The sequence below is a fragment of the Staurois parvus genome, unplaced genomic scaffold, assembly GCF_062004578.1.
Source record: "Staurois parvus isolate SC_StPar_1 unplaced genomic scaffold, SC_StPar_1.0 ptg000365l, whole genome shotgun sequence".
Lineage (NCBI taxonomy): Eukaryota > Metazoa > Chordata > Amphibia > Anura > Ranidae > Staurois > Staurois parvus.
The window spans coordinates 6542846-6560626 of record NW_028318161.1 but is presented as its reverse complement, the minus strand read 5'-3'; the positions used below and the strand labels follow the sequence as shown (position 1 = coordinate 6560626).

General features: G+C 42.7%; 1 protein-coding gene across 8 annotated transcripts in view; it reads left to right on the top strand.

Moving 5' to 3' along the window:
- DAB2IP (DAB2 interacting protein) overlaps positions 1-17781 on the top strand; it is a 597823-nt gene that overhangs the window by 251065 nt on the left and 328977 nt on the right. For 7 of the 8 annotated variants that reach the window (XM_089685241.1, XM_089685244.1, XM_089685243.1 and 4 more), the window contains exon 3: positions 6913-7031. In XM_089685241.1, the coding sequence (XP_089541367.1) occupies positions 6913-7031 (119 nt within the window). Of the gene's footprint in view, positions 1-6711; positions 6825-6912; positions 7032-17781 lie in introns of those variants that run through there. The other variant, XM_089685246.1, reaches the window with a different exon arrangement.

Sequence of the window (17781 nt, the reverse complement as noted above, 5' to 3'; positions counted from 1 at the left end):
GCTAGCAGTGAGTAATGATGCTCGTGGTGGTGGTAATAAATTGCGTTGTCGCGGATAGGCTTGTGTTTTGAAAGTCACCTGCTGATCATTATTTGGCCGCATTGGTTATCTGTTCAGAGTGAATAGGGCCCAGCCATGCCTTTCTGGAGCAGAACAGTAAAGCACAGAATAGTTAATTTCAGCACTAAAGGAAATAAATACTTTTTCTCAGATTTTATCGGTTTTGTTAATGGCGAGCTGCAGCCGATCCATTGGGTTGGGCACTTTTGTGGTATTTGCAATATTTCTCGGAGTGTTTTCAGTTATGTTGAGGACACATAGCATGTTCCATCTTGTATTTGCTTCATCTGAAGTGAAACACAGGAGACTGCTGTCTGAGTAAAAGAAATAATGCAGGGCATACATCCCTAGAGCAAAGTTATTTTTACTGTGCAAATGGCTAAAAAAATCATTTTTGGCCATATTGCAGCTTTAATTTTTACAGATGTTTTCAGGCCGGTCATGTGATGTGCTGGGTTTTCTTCCTCTTTGTATTCTGTCCAAACTGTAAGCAGTCCTTGATGCAGAAAGTGATTGCTGACAAAATGACGTCAGTTCCACTTTCTGCATCAACATACAGTGGGCACATGGTCAATAGTGACACACACCCCATTCAGGAGTTGGGTCATGATGCTCTACAGTAACAGGCACCCCATCCCCCCCGCTCACCAGAGAGAGAAGACCTACACAATCCCTACATGGGTGAGGTTTGACTGAGGCGATTTCAAGCTTCACTCCTATAGCAGATTAGCAGGAGTGCCGATGGGAAAGAAGTAGTGAGCCAAGAAGTGGGTCTTTAATAAGGCCTGCTTCTATGCGCTCTTCTTCCTTTCAGTGGCACCCCCCTAATCTGCAGTGGAAGCGAGGCTTGAAACTAGAGGAATACTATAGGCTTCTAAAAGACCTGGGAGACCTGTGGGTATCCAAAGGAGAGCAGCAATTTGGCACGCGTAGAGCGCTGAGGTGAAAACCGGATGTGGCCAAATTGCATTAACAGTGAGAGGGGCTTAAAGGGGCATGGTTAAAAAATAAAAGCATTCTTGTATCCATAAAATATGCTTAGTTAAATAAATTAATTGTCACTGTAAAAATACGAACTTCACCTACCTTAAAAGTGGACAGTGTCAGTAGGGCAGTGGACGACATTGGTAGGGCAGTTGGGCAGTGTCAGTAGAGCATCCAATAGTGTGTAGACGCTGTCAGTAGGGCAGAGGTTGGTGTCAGTAGGGCAGAGGATGGTGTAATTAAGGCAGTGGACGTTATCAGTAGGGCAGTGGATGGTATTAGTAGGTCAGCGGATGGTGTCAGTCAGTAGAGCAGTGGATGGTGTCAGTAGGGCAGAGGACAGTGTCAGAAGGGCAGAAATTGGTTTTTATTATTTAATTTTTTTGTTTTAAAAATTTTTTACAATATTATTTTTTAGGAGTTTGTTGGGGTGCTTTGATGAAATATCAGAGGTCTAAAGAGATCCATGATGTCACACTTTTAAGACAGAAAAAGGGACTGACAGATTTCCTTTCTCTGCAGCCTCAGCTGCACTGGCCAGTAAATGAATGGGACATGCTCTGTGCTGAGCAGTAAACACCGTTTTGTATGCTTCACTTATGAATGCACATGACATTGACCATCCCCTCTCCCCTTTCTCCGTTCTGATGATCCCCTGAACATCTGCAGCAGCCGGAAGGAGGGGAGAGTAGGAAAGCCAGAAATGCTGCGGGGCATGGGGGGTACACAGGGGGGTCCAGGCAGCAAAGGGAAATCTGATAGTTGACAGGAGGGGGTTGGTGGGGCAAATGACTGGAACTGATTTTTTGTAGCTCTCCCTGCAGCAGCTAAAAGCCAGCTGCTGCAGAGACAGTCACACAGAAGATCACCACTGATGGTCTGTGGAGAGAGAAGGAGGGCGCTGGCACTCCGTAGAGGGAGGGGGGCACTGGTGCTCTGTGGGGGGGAGAAGAGAGGCACTGGCGCTTTGTAGGGGGGGGCACTGGTGCTCTGTGGGGGGACAAGAGGAACACTGGCGGTCTGTGGAGGTAGAGGGGGTACTGGTGCTCTGTAGAGGGAGAAGGGGGGCACTGGTGCTCTGAAGAGGGATGGGGCAACTGACGCTCTGTGGAGAAAGGGGGAAATGGTGCCTTGTGGAGAAAGAAGGGGGCACTGGTTCTCTGTGGAATGAGATGGAGAGCACTGGTGCTGTGTGGAGAAAGGGGGGTACTCTGGTGCTCTGTGGAGGAGAAGGGGGAAACTATCCCTCTGTGAAGTGAAAGGGGCTACTAGTGCTCTTTGGGGAGAAAAGGGGGGCACTGGCGCTCTCTGGAGATAGCAGGTACTAATGCTCAATGGAGAGAGAAGGGGGCGCTGGCACTCTGTAGATAGAGAAAGGGGGCATGGTTACTCTGAATAGGGAAAAGGGCACTGGGGGTCTGTGGAGGGAGAAGGGAAGGTTACAGTTAGTTACAGCACTCTTCCATGCCATTCCTGCAGTGATATAGAATTTTTCACCAAGAAACTCATATACGTGGGGATATACTTTACAATACTTACTTCTTGCTGATGGCTGGGAGAACTGAGAAACAGCAGTGTGTCCATTCCAGGCTGTGTACACAGGCAGCACACAGAAGTTCTCCACACACAATCCTTAGCTCAAAAGCAGAGTACGGGGAAAGGAGAGGCTACAGCACACACTCAGCACTGAAACCACTGTGTGAAGATCGTAGATTACCTGTCATATCAGTGCAGACAGAGTAAATAAGAGATCGCTGCAGAGAGAGAGCTGGTTGATGACAGTGGCAGTATTCTGGCTACGGGACACCTGCTTGGATCTGTGGGATGCCGGGACATTGTCCAGCTTCTGGTGCAGTCCTGCAGGTTCTTGAACGGCTGAGAGTTATGATGGTGCCCCGCTCAGTGCGGTGCCCAGGGCAAATGCTCACCCCAATAACCTCCCCCCCCCCATTCCCTAGGTTCTTCCCTGAGTTGGGCTGTAACCAAGAAAAGATCACTATTGTAGGCAGTAGTTTGTGCTGTACCAGTCACCATGTAATACCCACTTCACTTTAGGAAAATATTGTCAATTAATTTTTGTAGTACAGTGGCTTAGTGGTTAGTGCTTCTACTTTGCAACAGGCAGGTCATCGGTTCTAATCCCAACTGGTTTCTTCCCACACTCTAAAGACACGCTATTAGCTTAACTGGCTTCTGTCTAAATTGGCCCTAGTGTGTGTATGTATTCATGTGACGTAAGGATCATGGATTGTAAGCTCCTTGAGGCCAGGGACTGATGTACAGTATGTATAGTGCTATATACAATAAATTGTTGGCACTATATAAGTACATGTAATAAATAAACGCATCGGCCACTTTATTAGGTACACCTTGCTAGTACCAGGTTGGACCCCAGTTTGCTTTCAGAACTGCCTTAAAGGAGAAGTACAGTCAAAGCTCATTTGGCTGTACTTCTCATGTGGATCACAGGAGTGCAGTGCATTCAAGATTTAAATAAGCAAGTCTTCTTCTTTTCCAATGGCAGCTTGAATGTGAAATGTTAAGGTGATTTCTACATGTATATACAGTATTTCTACAGCATTGCTCCTACTCCCTATATATACATCAGGTACAGTGGGGATCGAAAGTTTGGGCATCCCAGCTAGAAATTTGTATTAATGTGCATAAAGAAGCCAAGGAAAGATGGAAAAATCTCCAAAAGGCATCAAATTACAGATTAGACATTCTTATAATATGTCAACAAAAGTTAGATTTTATTTCCATCATTTACACTTTCAAAATAACAGAAAACAAAAAAATGGCATCTGCAAAAGTTTGGGCACCCTGCAGAGTTAATATCTTGTACTGCCCCCTTTGCCAAGTATCACAGCTTGTAAACGCTTTTTGCAGCCAGCCAAGAGTCTTTCAATTCTTGTTTGAGGTATCTTTGCCCATTCTTCCTTACAAAAGTCTTCTAGTTCTTTGAGATTTCTGGGCTGTCTGTCACGCACTGCTCTTTTAAGGTCTATCCATAGATTTTCAATTATGTTGAGGTCAGGAGATTGTGAAGGCCATGGCAAAACCTTCAGTTTACGCCTCTTGATGTAATCCCCCGTGGATTTTGAGGTGTGTTTAGGATCATTATCCATTTGTAGAAGCCATCCTCTCTTTAACTTCAGCTTTTTCACAGATGGCATCAAGTTACCATCCAAAATTTGCTGAAATTTTATTGAATCCATTTTTCCTTCTACTCGTGAGATGTTCCCTGTGCCACTGGCTGCAACACAACCCCAAAGCATGATTGATCCAACCTCATGCTTAACAGTTGGACAGAGGTTCTTTTCATTAAATTCTGTGCCCGTTCTTCTCCAAACGTACCTTTGCTCATTCCGGCCAAAAAGTTCAATTTTAACCTCATCGGTCCACATAACTTGTTTCCAAAATGCATCAGGCTTGTCTATATGTTCATTTGCAAAGTTCAAACGATGATTTTTGTGGTGAGGACGTAGAAGAGGTTTTCTTCTGATGACTCTTCCATGAAGACCATATTTGTACAAGTATCTCTTTATAGTGGAATAGTGTACCACAACTCCAGTGTCTGCCAGATCTTTCTGGAGGGATCGTGCAGTCAAACGTGGGTTTTGAATTGTTTTTCTCATAATCCTGCGAGCTGTTCTGTCTGATATTTTTCTTGGTCTTCCAGATGTTGCTTTAACTTCCACTGTTCCTGATGACTGCCATTTCTTAATTACATTCCGAACAGAGGATATTGACATCTGAAAACGCTTTGCTATCTTCTTATAGCCTTCTCCAGCTTTGTGAGCGTCAAATATTTTCAGTTTCAGTTTTCTAGACAACTGCTTAGAAGAACCCATGGTGCTGATTGTTGGGGCAAGGTCAGATGAGTCTGGGCATTTAAAATCTTTGAGATTGACATAACCTGGTCTTCCCAGACGATGATTGAGAACAATCCATGACACTGGCAGGTCTCAGCTTGGCAAAGGGGGCAGTGCATGCTTTAAATTCTGCAGGGTGCCCAAACTTTTGCAGACGCCATTTTTTTGTTTTCTGTTATTTTGAAAGTGTAAATGATGGAAATAAAATCTAACTTTTGTTGACATATTATAAGAATGTCTAATCTGTAATTTGATGCCTTTTGGAGGTTTTTCCATCTTTGCTTGGCTTCTTTATGCACATTAATACAAATTTTTAGCTGGGGTGCCCAAACTTTCGATCCCCACTGTACCATTTAAAGGGTCAGTGTTCTTTCTTGAAATAGGTGTTGTTACAAGGCAAGGTAGTGAAATGTCCAACTTTGTAAAGAATTTGTACTACACAGGCTACTGCATTACTGTTCTACAGGCTCTTGAAGTATCCCATGTCTTTGTTCAGCAGGTATTCATGTTATCTAAATACAACTGACAGCAGGACATTCAGTGACATGATGTGTGTCTACAATTCCCACAGGGACGATGTAGATACTTTGAGTCTGTTTAGGCTATTCACTGGGTATAGGTTTTCTTGATGGGATTGCTGTGTAGTCTGCTAAACATCTCCTTGTTCCCTCTATTCTCAGTATGCTCTGCTAGAGGTAAACTGCTGCAGGAACAGAGACCCTCCTGTATATTCCAGCCTGTGTCCCCCCTCCTGGTCTCTCATGTCACCTTACCTTCACAGCGTCAGTCTATCCCCAATTCATGATTCAGTTCTGGATAGTTGTGTGGTGTTTGAGTCGCCCTCTGGTGTCCTGTACCTGGAACTCCAGTGGTTCCTGGCTCTGCCCAATTTCCACTGTAAGGGAGTATCAGGCTTTGAAGACTGCATTCACATTTGAGTGTTTTGTAGCTTGAAGTTCAAAGATCCAAAAAAGCTCAAACTTAAAAAACCAATTGTTCTCTATGGTGCCTGTTCACACCTGATCGCACAAACAGGCACCATAGAGAACAATTGATTTTTTTTAACTGTGAACGTTTTGGGAGCTTCAGACTTCCATCTTCAAGCTACAAAACACTCAAGTATGAATGCAGCATAAGTGAAGTTTTGGCTTGTTTGTCATGCAGATGGAGACTGTAGAGATGGGAGCACTGGAAACACATTTTTCCTGAATCTCTGAGGGACATAAGATGCTGGTGCGGGATTCAGCCTACCTGTTTCCTTCCATGGCTAGAATTTTACTTTGGAGTAGATTGTTCCTTTTCTAAGCCATATGCAAAGCTTGCAGGAAATGTATGTGTTGCCTGTAGCAACCAGCCGAATCATTCCCATAGTTGCTTCACCTGTACTGGATTAATGACAGCTAGAATTGGGGTGCTATGGGTGACACAAATGCTGGTGTTGTTTCAACACTGAGATCTCCAGGATTTGCTTAGTAAAATGAGTGCAAAGAATAACTCTGTTGTTACCCCTCACAAGCGATCATCTTCCAGCCGTCACTTTTCTTTTAGGGGTAGTCAGAGACTAGCAAGATACGCCTGTTTGTTTTAGGCTCCTGGTTTTGTCCATAGCCTCAGTACATGGTGATTCAGGAAGATGGCGGAAGAACCGCAGCCGCCATTTTTCCCGGTTTACTGAGAGGGCTGATTGAGCTGTTGATCTGTGAGCAAGCCGTGCAGTATGCCAGCCTGGCTTGTCTGACAGCATTTCAGAGTGAGCTGGTGGTTGCCATGGTAACAGAGGCTCAGGGAGGTCTCGCAGTGACGTTGCTGGCCCTTCGCAGACTCTGGGAGCAGCAGATGTGAGATGGATGCTTGTGTGCTACCCTGACAACATCCAGCATCCCTTCCCGTGGCTCGTAGTTCACCGTACGCAGCCCTATCTAATAGAAATTAAACCTGGGAGGGGAAGGTGACTGTGTTCTGTCTAATGTGCCGCTCTTTTCTCGTCCCTCAGGGCTTTCTCAGCCGTCGCCTTAAAGGCTCCATCAAACGAACGAAGAGCCAGCCGAAGCTCGACCGTAACAGCAGCTTCCGTCACATCATCCCAGGCTTCCGAAGCATCGACAATGATCGGTAAGGTGATGGATTCTTCCTTGTGTGAATGAATACAATGTAACTGCATAGGGAGGCATATTTACTCCAATAGCTTGTCACATTGTATCAGTTCCTGTCACCTGCTGCCTGGATCCATGGCTGGGGAGGACAGACAAGTACCAATTTATCTGGCCACACCGATCCCTTTCTTTGAATATCCCATTACCCCTTCACCATTACCTGTAGAAGCCAACAGTCAGTGCCCATGTAACTGCTCCCTCATGTAATAACTATAAATGTTGTCTGTGTGATGGCAACTTTTCAGCGGTGGGAGGGGTGACAGATCAGCTATGTACAGGAATGTCAAACCTAAATGTATCCAGCGCCATGAGACAGGTATCTTGGTTGCTGCACTGAGCATGGTCAGAGGGTGACCCAAAACTTCAAGTCTGTAGAGGAATTCCCATCAGATATCCAGCGAAGTTACACTGAGAGTTATTATACCTTAGAGGGAATATTGATTTTTACTGTGGGAAAATCTGATTTTAACTGTTTCTGTAGAAAAGACTCCATTGTGGTACTAAATGAATTCTATGTATTAAACGTTGTTGTGTCTTATTGCAGCAGCTGGAGGCCAATGTTTGCTTGGTTCTCTGTGATGTTGAGGTTTATTGGGAACAATGAAAACATTTTTTTTACTGTACAGTCCATCTGTCAATAATTGCTATATTTTTCTCTTGGTTCATTTACAAGTTTTTATTGCTTTAAAATGTGAAACTTTTATCTCAGTGTTGGGTTTCCTCTGGTTCTAGTTCATGTTTTTTCCTTGTTGTGTTGTCATGATCTTGTATGGATTGTCAGCTCTGTGGACAAGTGGAGCATCTGCCATGTTGGCGATTACAAGGAAGAGTCAGGTTGAAGCCTAGTGGGCTCCTTTAGTTGAGGAGTGCTCACTGCAGCATTCCATAGCAACTAGCCATATATCGGTACACTATAACCAGGTCGGTGAAAACATTATGTCAGATTGGTTTCTGTGGGTGTATGATGATGAGATATGTTATTGTGGATCTTCTGGGACAGTCATTAGAGTAATTAACCTATTTACTTCTGATTTAAATCTCCCCTCTGCCATATGTGGTCACTGCGTGCCACAGTTTGTGTTCTCTTACTCAGTTCAGTTTAACAGACTGACTAGGAATTTTGTTTTTTTAATAAATAATAAAAATCAGGGTGCTGTAAACCATAGTGGCTGTCTGTCATGTTTTATGGCGTTGGTAAAGCAAATTCTGGTTGCTATGAGTTTCCACATATCGCAGTTATTACTGTTCTTATCAAACTACAGATTCTGTGTGACCCATCTATGTAGCTGTGGATCCAGAATATTGGAATGTAAAAACCCCCTCTCCCCCATAAACTATTATTAATGTCTTTACTATTACGCTTTCTGTCACTTGCGCATTTCTAAACAGAGGTCCAGTCAGCTGCCAGGTAATTGGTCATGGCGTATCGAAGCAGCTCTGCGTTGCTGATGTACATATTGAATATTCATATGAACTAGAGGACAGGCTGATGTTGGCACTAAAAGCAGCTTCTGTTAGCCACCGACAGCTCCAGGAAGACTGCGCATGATCCAGGAGCCAACCTACTGCTGCTGACTAGCACAAAGGGTTAAAACCTTCAGAAATTACCAGATCTATTTGCTGTACAGTAACCAACAGCAGCTACCCCAGTGCCTGCTGTTATTAGCCCAGCTACTTCACTTTAAATCTGTTCTTATAATGAGATGATGTATAATGGCTGAAAGTGGAAATGGGGGAGTGACTGCTATGTAATGTTGATGGGTTGAAAAGGGAAGATGTTTAAGAAGAGAGAGAGCACAGGGTAGGTGTCAATAGAGTCAGTGTGGCAATGTAACAAATATTTCGGAAAGGAGGCAAGCAGTATGTCTAATCTGCAGCCTGTTAAAAGAGTTGGCACTCAGTGTGTTCTGTATCCATGCAGCAGAGCATGAGGGATCACAGAAGGATGAACATGAATGTACAGTATAGGCCTTTTGGCAGGTGCAAAAAGCTGTCCCAATATATGTGTTTCATCTGTAGATTTAATTAGATGTCATGGGAGATTCACAGAGGCTGCCATTGCCATCCTCATTCTGAAAATGCTTGTTCCTTGCCTGTCCTCCTGATCTTTGAGAGTCTTGGACACATGCATGAACTGCAGAAATCTTAATGCACGCATTTGGCTTTATTATAGCCTCTGAGCTGCTAATGTAGAACAAAGGATTAGAATGACTCCCAAGCATTGTTGAATAAATTATTCCCTTAGCTATTGAGCTGTTTTCAGTTCATGGATCCTTCACCAGCTTAATGGAATTATGCTTAAGTGTGAGAGTACATTGGTATCTGTGTGTTGTTTCTGACGTGTACAGTATGTGAAGTATTTCTATAGAGTTTGGACCGCCATGTTGGAATTTTGAATTGGTCCTGCTGACTGCATATTCCACATGTGATAGTGGTAGATAACATGGGAATGATGCATCCAAGTACAAGAAATGTGTATTGAATGTGATTTTTCCTTTACCTTAACCACTTGAGTACTAGTCGGTATATACGCCTTTGTTACCAGGACATTTTTCAGTTTTCCTGTAACACTTGCAACACTGTACCCAGATGAATTTTATAGCATTTCTTGAGTCAGAACAAGCTGTATTTTGTTGGTGTTCAACAACACATGTTAAGTAAGTGGTTTTTAAGGAAGAAAGACAAAAAATGTTGAAAAACTGCTATGATCTGTTACAATAAAGAAATAAAAATTCCAGGACAGTACTAAAACGCCCCACATGATCCCTTTTTGGGAAGTAGGCACTTCTATCTCCTATTTGCCACAAAGTTTTGTAAATGAAGAAACATGCTGGTATTCAGGTGATTAAAGGCAAGGTTCACCCTTTGAACATGTTATATATTGCAGCCATATTTACCTTGCAACATGTAACATGTCCCAGCAGCCCCCCTTCTCTGTGACAGCGGGCAAGGGTTCCTCCGCCTGCACAGCCGCGTCATTCTTTTACAATGATATGTAAATTAATGAACTACAAGTCCAGTCTGCCACTGTAGCAGACGACTTGTAGGTCTAAATGAATGAGTGTGCTATTTAGCTCGCTTGTAGCCTCCAGTTTTCAAACTGAAAGCCCAGACAGAGATACGGACAGAAAGCTGGAAAGAGAGTGTGAAGGAGCCTGACATGACACCACAGATCACGGGTGCAATACTTTTCAGGCTCCTATGTATAATCAAAAAAATGCACATATTTTTACATGCAAAAATATGTCCATTTATTATTTTGTAGTTTAAGGTGAACTTAGCCTTTAAATGTAATGCATGGTAATGGTGCACTATATATATATTATAAATGCATCATTAATGTACAGATCAAACACAGAGAGAGGAGAAGGTGAACAGATTAATGTACAGGTCATGTACAGTGGTACAGTGGGAGAATGAATATGAGGGGCTTAAGGCCTAGGTACAAGGGAGGCATAGGTGTTAATATACAGGTACTACAGAGACTGGATAGGGATGAGATGAACAGGAGAGGAGGGGTGAAAGGATTAAAAAAGAAGAATCCCATAATGACATTTATTAACACCCCCCACACCACCACTTTGTATCTGCTGCTTCCTACTTCCTTAGGATCCCTTCCTTCATTAAATTCTCCTTCCTCCTTCTCTCTATTGTGAGAGGAAGGAGGGGGGGCTGGCTCAAATGTAAACAGTAGTAGTGTGTACATTTGTATTTGCTGTGATTGGCTCTGTACATTTTGCTTGTGATCCATGCTGTCTAATGACAGAGCGATCACAGGTATTATGTGAGCAATGCCTGCATGCACAAGTAGTACATAATGCTGTTTTAAAATGGCACACTAGAATACTATGTCCTCTTTACCACTGTTTTAAAATGTATGGCGGTATGTAAGTGGGAAAGGAAACCCCACACAGTCAAGTGTTTGCAGGTGATTTTTTGCACATTTGTAAATGTTTTAAAGCATTTTCAGGCTTGAATTTTTTGTTGTAGCTGGTGAAAAGCTAGTTACTAGGAGGAGGAGAGGCAAGAAATTGCACAAAAACAAAGTGTTTTTGGGATGCTTCCATTGACGTTTGTAGAGTCCAAAAACAAGCAACTCAAAAGCCCCAAAGAAGCTTGCGTACTTTTCAAGAGCTGAAGAGCTACAAGCTCAGGTATGAGCGGCCACCTTTGGAAGAAAAGCTCTTTCATTGATTACACTACCTGTGACAGGATTTCTGAATGTGAGAGAGTCTGATCAGTCACATGATTGTCTCCCCATTCACAGATTGTGTTACAAGCTGTGTAATCAATAAAAGATCTTTTTTCAGTGGAGAAGGAAGGAGGAGACATGTCTCGTCAGACCACCTGTACTGCTGTTCTAAAGACCAAAAAATTGTTAACCATTGCAGTGCCAGAAGTTCAGAGACAGGAAGAGTACAGGCATTCCTACAGTGAAGATTTCTGCCTGCACAACATCTTCATTACAGGTAACTGATGTGACTAAAACTGTAGGGATTTTTTTCTTCAGCTTTAAAGCTAAACTCCATGGAGAGGAAAAACATTTCCCCCCACTGCAAGGTTTAAAGATTTAGTATAGGGAGGTGAAAAAAAGCACTCTTACTTACCAATCCTTCGCTCCCACGGGCTCCCTCCAGGCTGTAAGACTGATCCCTGCAGTCTCTTCTCCCCTGTGCTCCGGCGGTTGCAGGATCTCTGACATCATCAAGTTCATCATTAATACAAAAAATAGCAATGAAAATAAAATAGTATAGCTTATACAGCTGCGACACAAGTCATATTGTAATTTAATGTTATTAAAAATTACCTTTCCATTTCAATCTGCAGTGCTGTAATTTTCTTTAAAATGCAGTGATGTACAGAATGCCCCCCAGAAATGTCATATCCTGCTTGTGTGATTGGCTTACTGGTTATCCCAGAAATCTGCTCTAAGATACAAGTCAGATTTTGAGCATTAAACACTGTTACCTTGCAAATGCAGGGCAAAGGGACAAAGCCTTTGTAAACGCCTCTCCCCCCCAATCACCTGGGTTATACTGGACTTACCAACACTTCCTCGCAGTGTCTGCCTCTGCTACAGCTGCCCCTCAAATATAAAGTGTCAACTGGTGTCAGATGTTAAAGGGAGTGATGACATGTGACAGGTGAATGGACCAACATTACATCTATCTACGTATGCACATAAGTATGACCAGTGTGTCTATTTACATTTGTGGGGGCCACTATCACACCTGAAACCACCATAAGACGAGGGGCAAAATAAGCTTCTGGCTGAACGTTTCCTATCTAGCCAGTATTAGAACAAGGCGTCTCAGACTTGATTGTTGTCTGATCCCGCGCTTCTCAACCGGGGTGCCAGGGTGCCGCAAAGCGTCCCCAGGGGTGCCGCAGAAAAATTGGCAAACATTCCCCAATCCATACCAAATAGATTGTTCTCGCCACCAGTACTGTGTTTTATTTACAGCTGAGTAAATAGCTCATACAGATGTCACCTGCACTCAGGAAGCTCTGAAGGCAACCCACCCGCATCCTGCCAACTGATGATGTCTAGCGGTCTGCTCTATCTGCAGTGGTGGACATCGCTTTTCTGTCGCCAAGTGAGGCGATACATGCTGGCACGTGAGAGGGCAGAAAAAGACAGGGAGAAAGCTTTTCATTGGTGCGCTGCATATGAGCTGTGGGAGGTACAAACTATCTGTGATAGTAGCAGACATGATGATTGCAAATTTGGTGATTGGTTTTCATGTAATCAAGTCAAGATAGATATATACCGTGTGTGTGTGTGTGTGTGTGTGTGTGTATATATATATATATATATATTTGTTTATTTATTTTTGTTTTGTTTTCTGTGTCGTTTTCATTACTTACTAAATGTTGTGCTGCAGTTTGGCCGCAGTGTGGGTGCAGCAAAGAGTACCCGTGGTTTTTGCGCGCATTACCTGTGGTTTCCTATGAAACGTGTGTACATGTGTGAGTGTGTCTGTATGTGTGTGGTGTATATATGTGTGTGTATGTGTTTGTGTGTGTATAAATGTGTCCTTTTGTGTGTGTGTATACATGTGTCCTTGTGTGCACACGTATGAGTGTGTTTTGTATGTTCGTGTGGTTTGTACATGTCTGTGTGTGTACAAGTGTCCTTGTGTGAGGGTATGTCCATGTGTGTGTGTCTATGTGTGTTTATACATGTGTCCGTATGTGAGAGAGGGTGTCTGTGTGTACATGTGTCTGTATGTGTGTGCACATGTGTCTGTATGTATGTGTGTTGACATGTGTGTCTGTGTGTTTATATGTATGTGTGTATGCACATTACTTTTAATCCTGACCCCCTATTCCTGTACTATCAGAACTGCTTTTTTTAGGGCTTGTTCATAATAGCAACATGGACTGCTGCTCCTCTGAGAAGCAGTCCATGCTCAGATTGCTTTTCAGAGGCATTTGACAGGTGGTAAAGAGGCAATGTGTTGCTTCATCACCACCTGTTTTAACCTCATAAATGCAGCATTACCACACTACAACAGAGTGTAATACACGCAGTTGCATGGTGGTTGCAGTGCAGTCTGTTCACCTGGCGGTATACTTCCAGCCATGGCAACATCATGTGTACACTCCCAGCTGCTGCCTTTGCAACTAAAGGGGATAAAAACAGCTCAACCATGTGTTTTTACCATCCCCAACCGTACATGTAAACAAGCCCTGGTTCACATCTGTGTGGCTGCATGCTGCGTGTAGCCCATTCATTTCAGTGGGCTTCCCTATCCGCAGAAATGTAGGGAAAGAAGCCCCCGTGCCTTTTTTAAAATTGTGCCACACCAAAACACCCCGCGTTCTGCGATACACCGTAACATGAACCAAGCTTTGGACAGGGGTGCCTCGTGACTGAAAATACTTTTCAACGGCGCCCTGACTGGAAAAAGGTTGAGAAACAATCACTCCCTAAAATGACTAAGGATTTAGTTACTGTGTTGCCCAGCCTGGGCATATTCTGTGTTACAGAGATGAAACGTCTGGCAAATTGGTGTCCTTGCTACTGTATTGCTGTGTTTACCTGGGAAGGATTCACTGATTATACACAAAATTATATCCGCTTGCTTTCAGCTAATTCTTCTGGTAAAATGAGTTTCGTTCTGGCTGCTTGGGCCCACTTTCCTTATCACCCAGTTTTATATGGATTCATGTTCTAGTCAAAGGTCACAAATTTGAAGCAAGGTCAAATTCTGCTTACATTTGGTCTCATTTGCCATGCTGTTTTCCAGCATCAGGTGTGCAGGACCAATGTCACTGTATAATAGTGAGGGTGTTAGGCTAAAATCTTTTCCTGCAAATGTTTGGTGATGAGTGAGTGGCTCTGCCATAGAAATCTAAGGTAAATTATCAATAAATAAAAATATACTAAAATGTTTAGGGTAATGCAATACAATTGCAAGATAATCAGTGTATTCAGAAAAAGCACATTTCGAAATATGTGCCACAGTAGAACGCGATAAGATTCAACATGCTGAATTTTTGGATGCGTGTCCCTATTAATGCCATTCGAATCAGTTGAATGGGATTTTTTTTATAAATAATGAAAACCTATAATTTGGCATTGAGAAAGAAAAAGAAATCATGCATTACTTAATAAATATGTTCTTTAAAATACATACATGGAACAGATAATCTCATTCTTTTTTTCAGTTTGATCATTTTGCCATCATGCTGCCATGTAGTGTTTTTCTGGGAAGCCAAACCGTTATGCCTTAATTTACTGGCGTTCTCCTGCTTTGTCTCTGTGGAATTTGTTGCGGTTTACTGTGACAATTAAGTGGATGATAAATTACCTTGTCCTCCAATCATATGTGATTCTTCTGTTCTGTCAATATGAGCATTTTCTTGACACTCATTTCTGTATAATGAAATTCCCAGGAGATCGGTAATGTATGTCCTATTCCTTCAGCTCATCATTGTGGTCGATGGCTGCCAGTTTCGCAATGTAAAGTAGATTGGCGCAGTGCCATTTGTCCATACGCCTTATCTCCCAGCTGCATTACTTAATTCTACATTAATGCCAATGGATTGATTGCTTCAGGTTCTGCTGCTATTGGACCACTGTAGAAGTTTTAGAAGCAAAGATATTGGGTGAATGTAGATAAATGTTAAATTTCTCTCTTCTGTGTGCAGATTCTAGAAGGAGTGTGCAGTCCTGTGCAGTGTCCTCTCTATTGAATGTCTAGATGGATCAGCTGTAAAGCGCATTTGAACTGCTCTGGGGTGCTTTGACAGATATATGAATGTATGTGTCATTATGAGGGGACCTTGGGTCGTAAAATGACATTTAAAGAACTCCAGACATTAAAAAACCAGCAGCTTTCAAACCTAAAATATTACCAAAAAGATTACATTTATGATTTGGCCCTAAATAACATAGTTCAGGCAGTGACCATGTGTATGCCCAGTTTCACTGATGTCCTTCTTACTAACACAGTAGAAGTAGTTTCACAGTGATGTGGCCCACATACTAGTGATGGTGCCTCATTCCTGCATATCGGTAATAGTCATGGGTTACCTGGCTCACCCTCTGTTGATCCTTGTACTGGTGATGGTACATCTGGCCCACAGACTGGCTTACTCATCATCATCCATTTAAGGTTTCTGGAAGGACTTTTGGACCTAATTCAAATATGATGGTGGCTGATCCAGCCTGTGTTACGACAATAGAGACGAGCGCCTGAAATGTCCGGTCTCTCCATTCCTCACCTCTCTTCTGGAGTGGAACATGTCGGTGAAATTGGATGATCAGCGGCGCGTTCCAGAGTCTTTATCTCTCCATCAGATGGCCGCTTTCTGCAGATAACATACAAATACCTCTACAATGTCGGGTTACTCCGGCGGAATGATAAGCATGAAATAAGATGATGCTACTGAAACCGCGTCAGAATATAATGTGTGTCTGCATTATTCATCGCTTGTAAACAATCTCTGGCTGCTTTCCTTCTTATTTGGCCCAGATTTCTCCCGAAGACTCTCATCTTCACAGCCCTACTGCCCTTTATTGACCCATTGCTGGGTCTGTGAGTTCTGGGATGGTGGGTGGGGGGATCTACTGTTGCACTTCTCAATTATTTATCACAGAGGAAAAACATTAGTTTATGCATTTTATTTGTATATCTTTGCTCCTGCCGCTTGGCACGCTCGGCCCTCTTTGTTTAGCAATCTAACGAAGTCACGTAGGAAGCACAGAATAAATATTTCTCTACATTGAAGTGGGAGGCAGCAGATGTTGTTGGCTTTTAAGTCCTTTCCCTGAAATCGGCACATTTGCACACAAGACATGCTCACCTAAATATCAGCCTGGCAGAAACATTTGCTCATATGTTTGTCTTCCTTCCACATTTGCGCATCTTTCAGCAGATCCTCGTTCTATGACAGTGACAGTCAGATGGCAGAAGATTCACTGATGTTTTTAGAGTAGATAAACTTTATGTGTTAGTAGTTTGTTTTTACTCTGTGCTTGAAGAAGTATGCCTGGAGAAGTAAGGAGGGGGCTTGGTATCAGTTCTCAGTGGACTGAACCTTCAGGTCCCTGCTTGTCTATGCAATAGGTGGAGTTTGTGCTGCAGCTAGGAACTGGCTTACTGTTTCAACAAATGGTCAACCCCTTAAAAAAATGAGTTTCTCTTAAAACCAAACTTAAGGCAAACAGTTAAATACACAGATGAAATGCCTATAAGGGAGCTGTTTTACCTGCCAAGGGATTTGTATTTCTATCCATCAAGCCGTAAGACCTGCACAGCTCTGCCGCACAGCACAGCCCTGTCGGGTAGGGCAGAATACTTTTTTTTTGTCTCTGCTGCAGTTAAGTAACATGTACAGGTCTTATGCCTTCCCCAGCCTGTGATTGGACAGTGTAAGAGAAGCAGCAGACTGATGAGCTTATATCTTGTCACTCTTCTCTTTCCTCCTATCAGTATGTTTTTTTGCACTGCAGCACACCAGATTTCCTCCTTGTGTTGCTTTTTCTTTTCCCACTCTGAGCTCTGCTGTAGAGGGATTGCAAGAGTCTGATACCAAGTCACATTCAGGTACTTACTGTATGGTGCCCATACACTAGACGAAAAATCATTTGAAAATCTGTAATTTGGACAGTTAATTTTTTGCCCAGTTAATTGACACAAATCAATAATTGGTAGTGATGTTTTTGAGCCAAAAAATTTAAGGAAAAGTTTGGAAAACTTCTGCCAACGGGAAGATAAATTGAAAGGTTTTTCTCGCCCGTTAAAAATCGAACTGTTCTTACTACGAATATGTGACAGAACAAACGAAAAACTGATTAATTTTTGTCCATTATCGTTGAAAATTACATTACATGATGGCAATATTGCGTGCTCTCATGACCGCATGTTCATTTTTCAATAACGCGTTTGAATGATTATTCGACTAGTGTAGAGCTAGCATTAAACATCTTGCGTATAAAAATACATTTAACGTATTCTTGAATACAAAGGTGCATTACACATGTGTCTAAATCTGCTTGAAGGTCAACTTTAAACTCTCCAGACCAGTCTGAGTTTGTAACAGACAATGTAACCTTAAGGCTGTATGCACACTTAGCATATTTTAAGCTCCTAGAAGCTGTTATTTTATTCTCCACGGACACTACTTTGGGCTATTAGCATTTTTGAGCTTCAGCTTCTAGGAGCAGTTTTTTTTTTTTTTTTGTACAGTACTTTAGA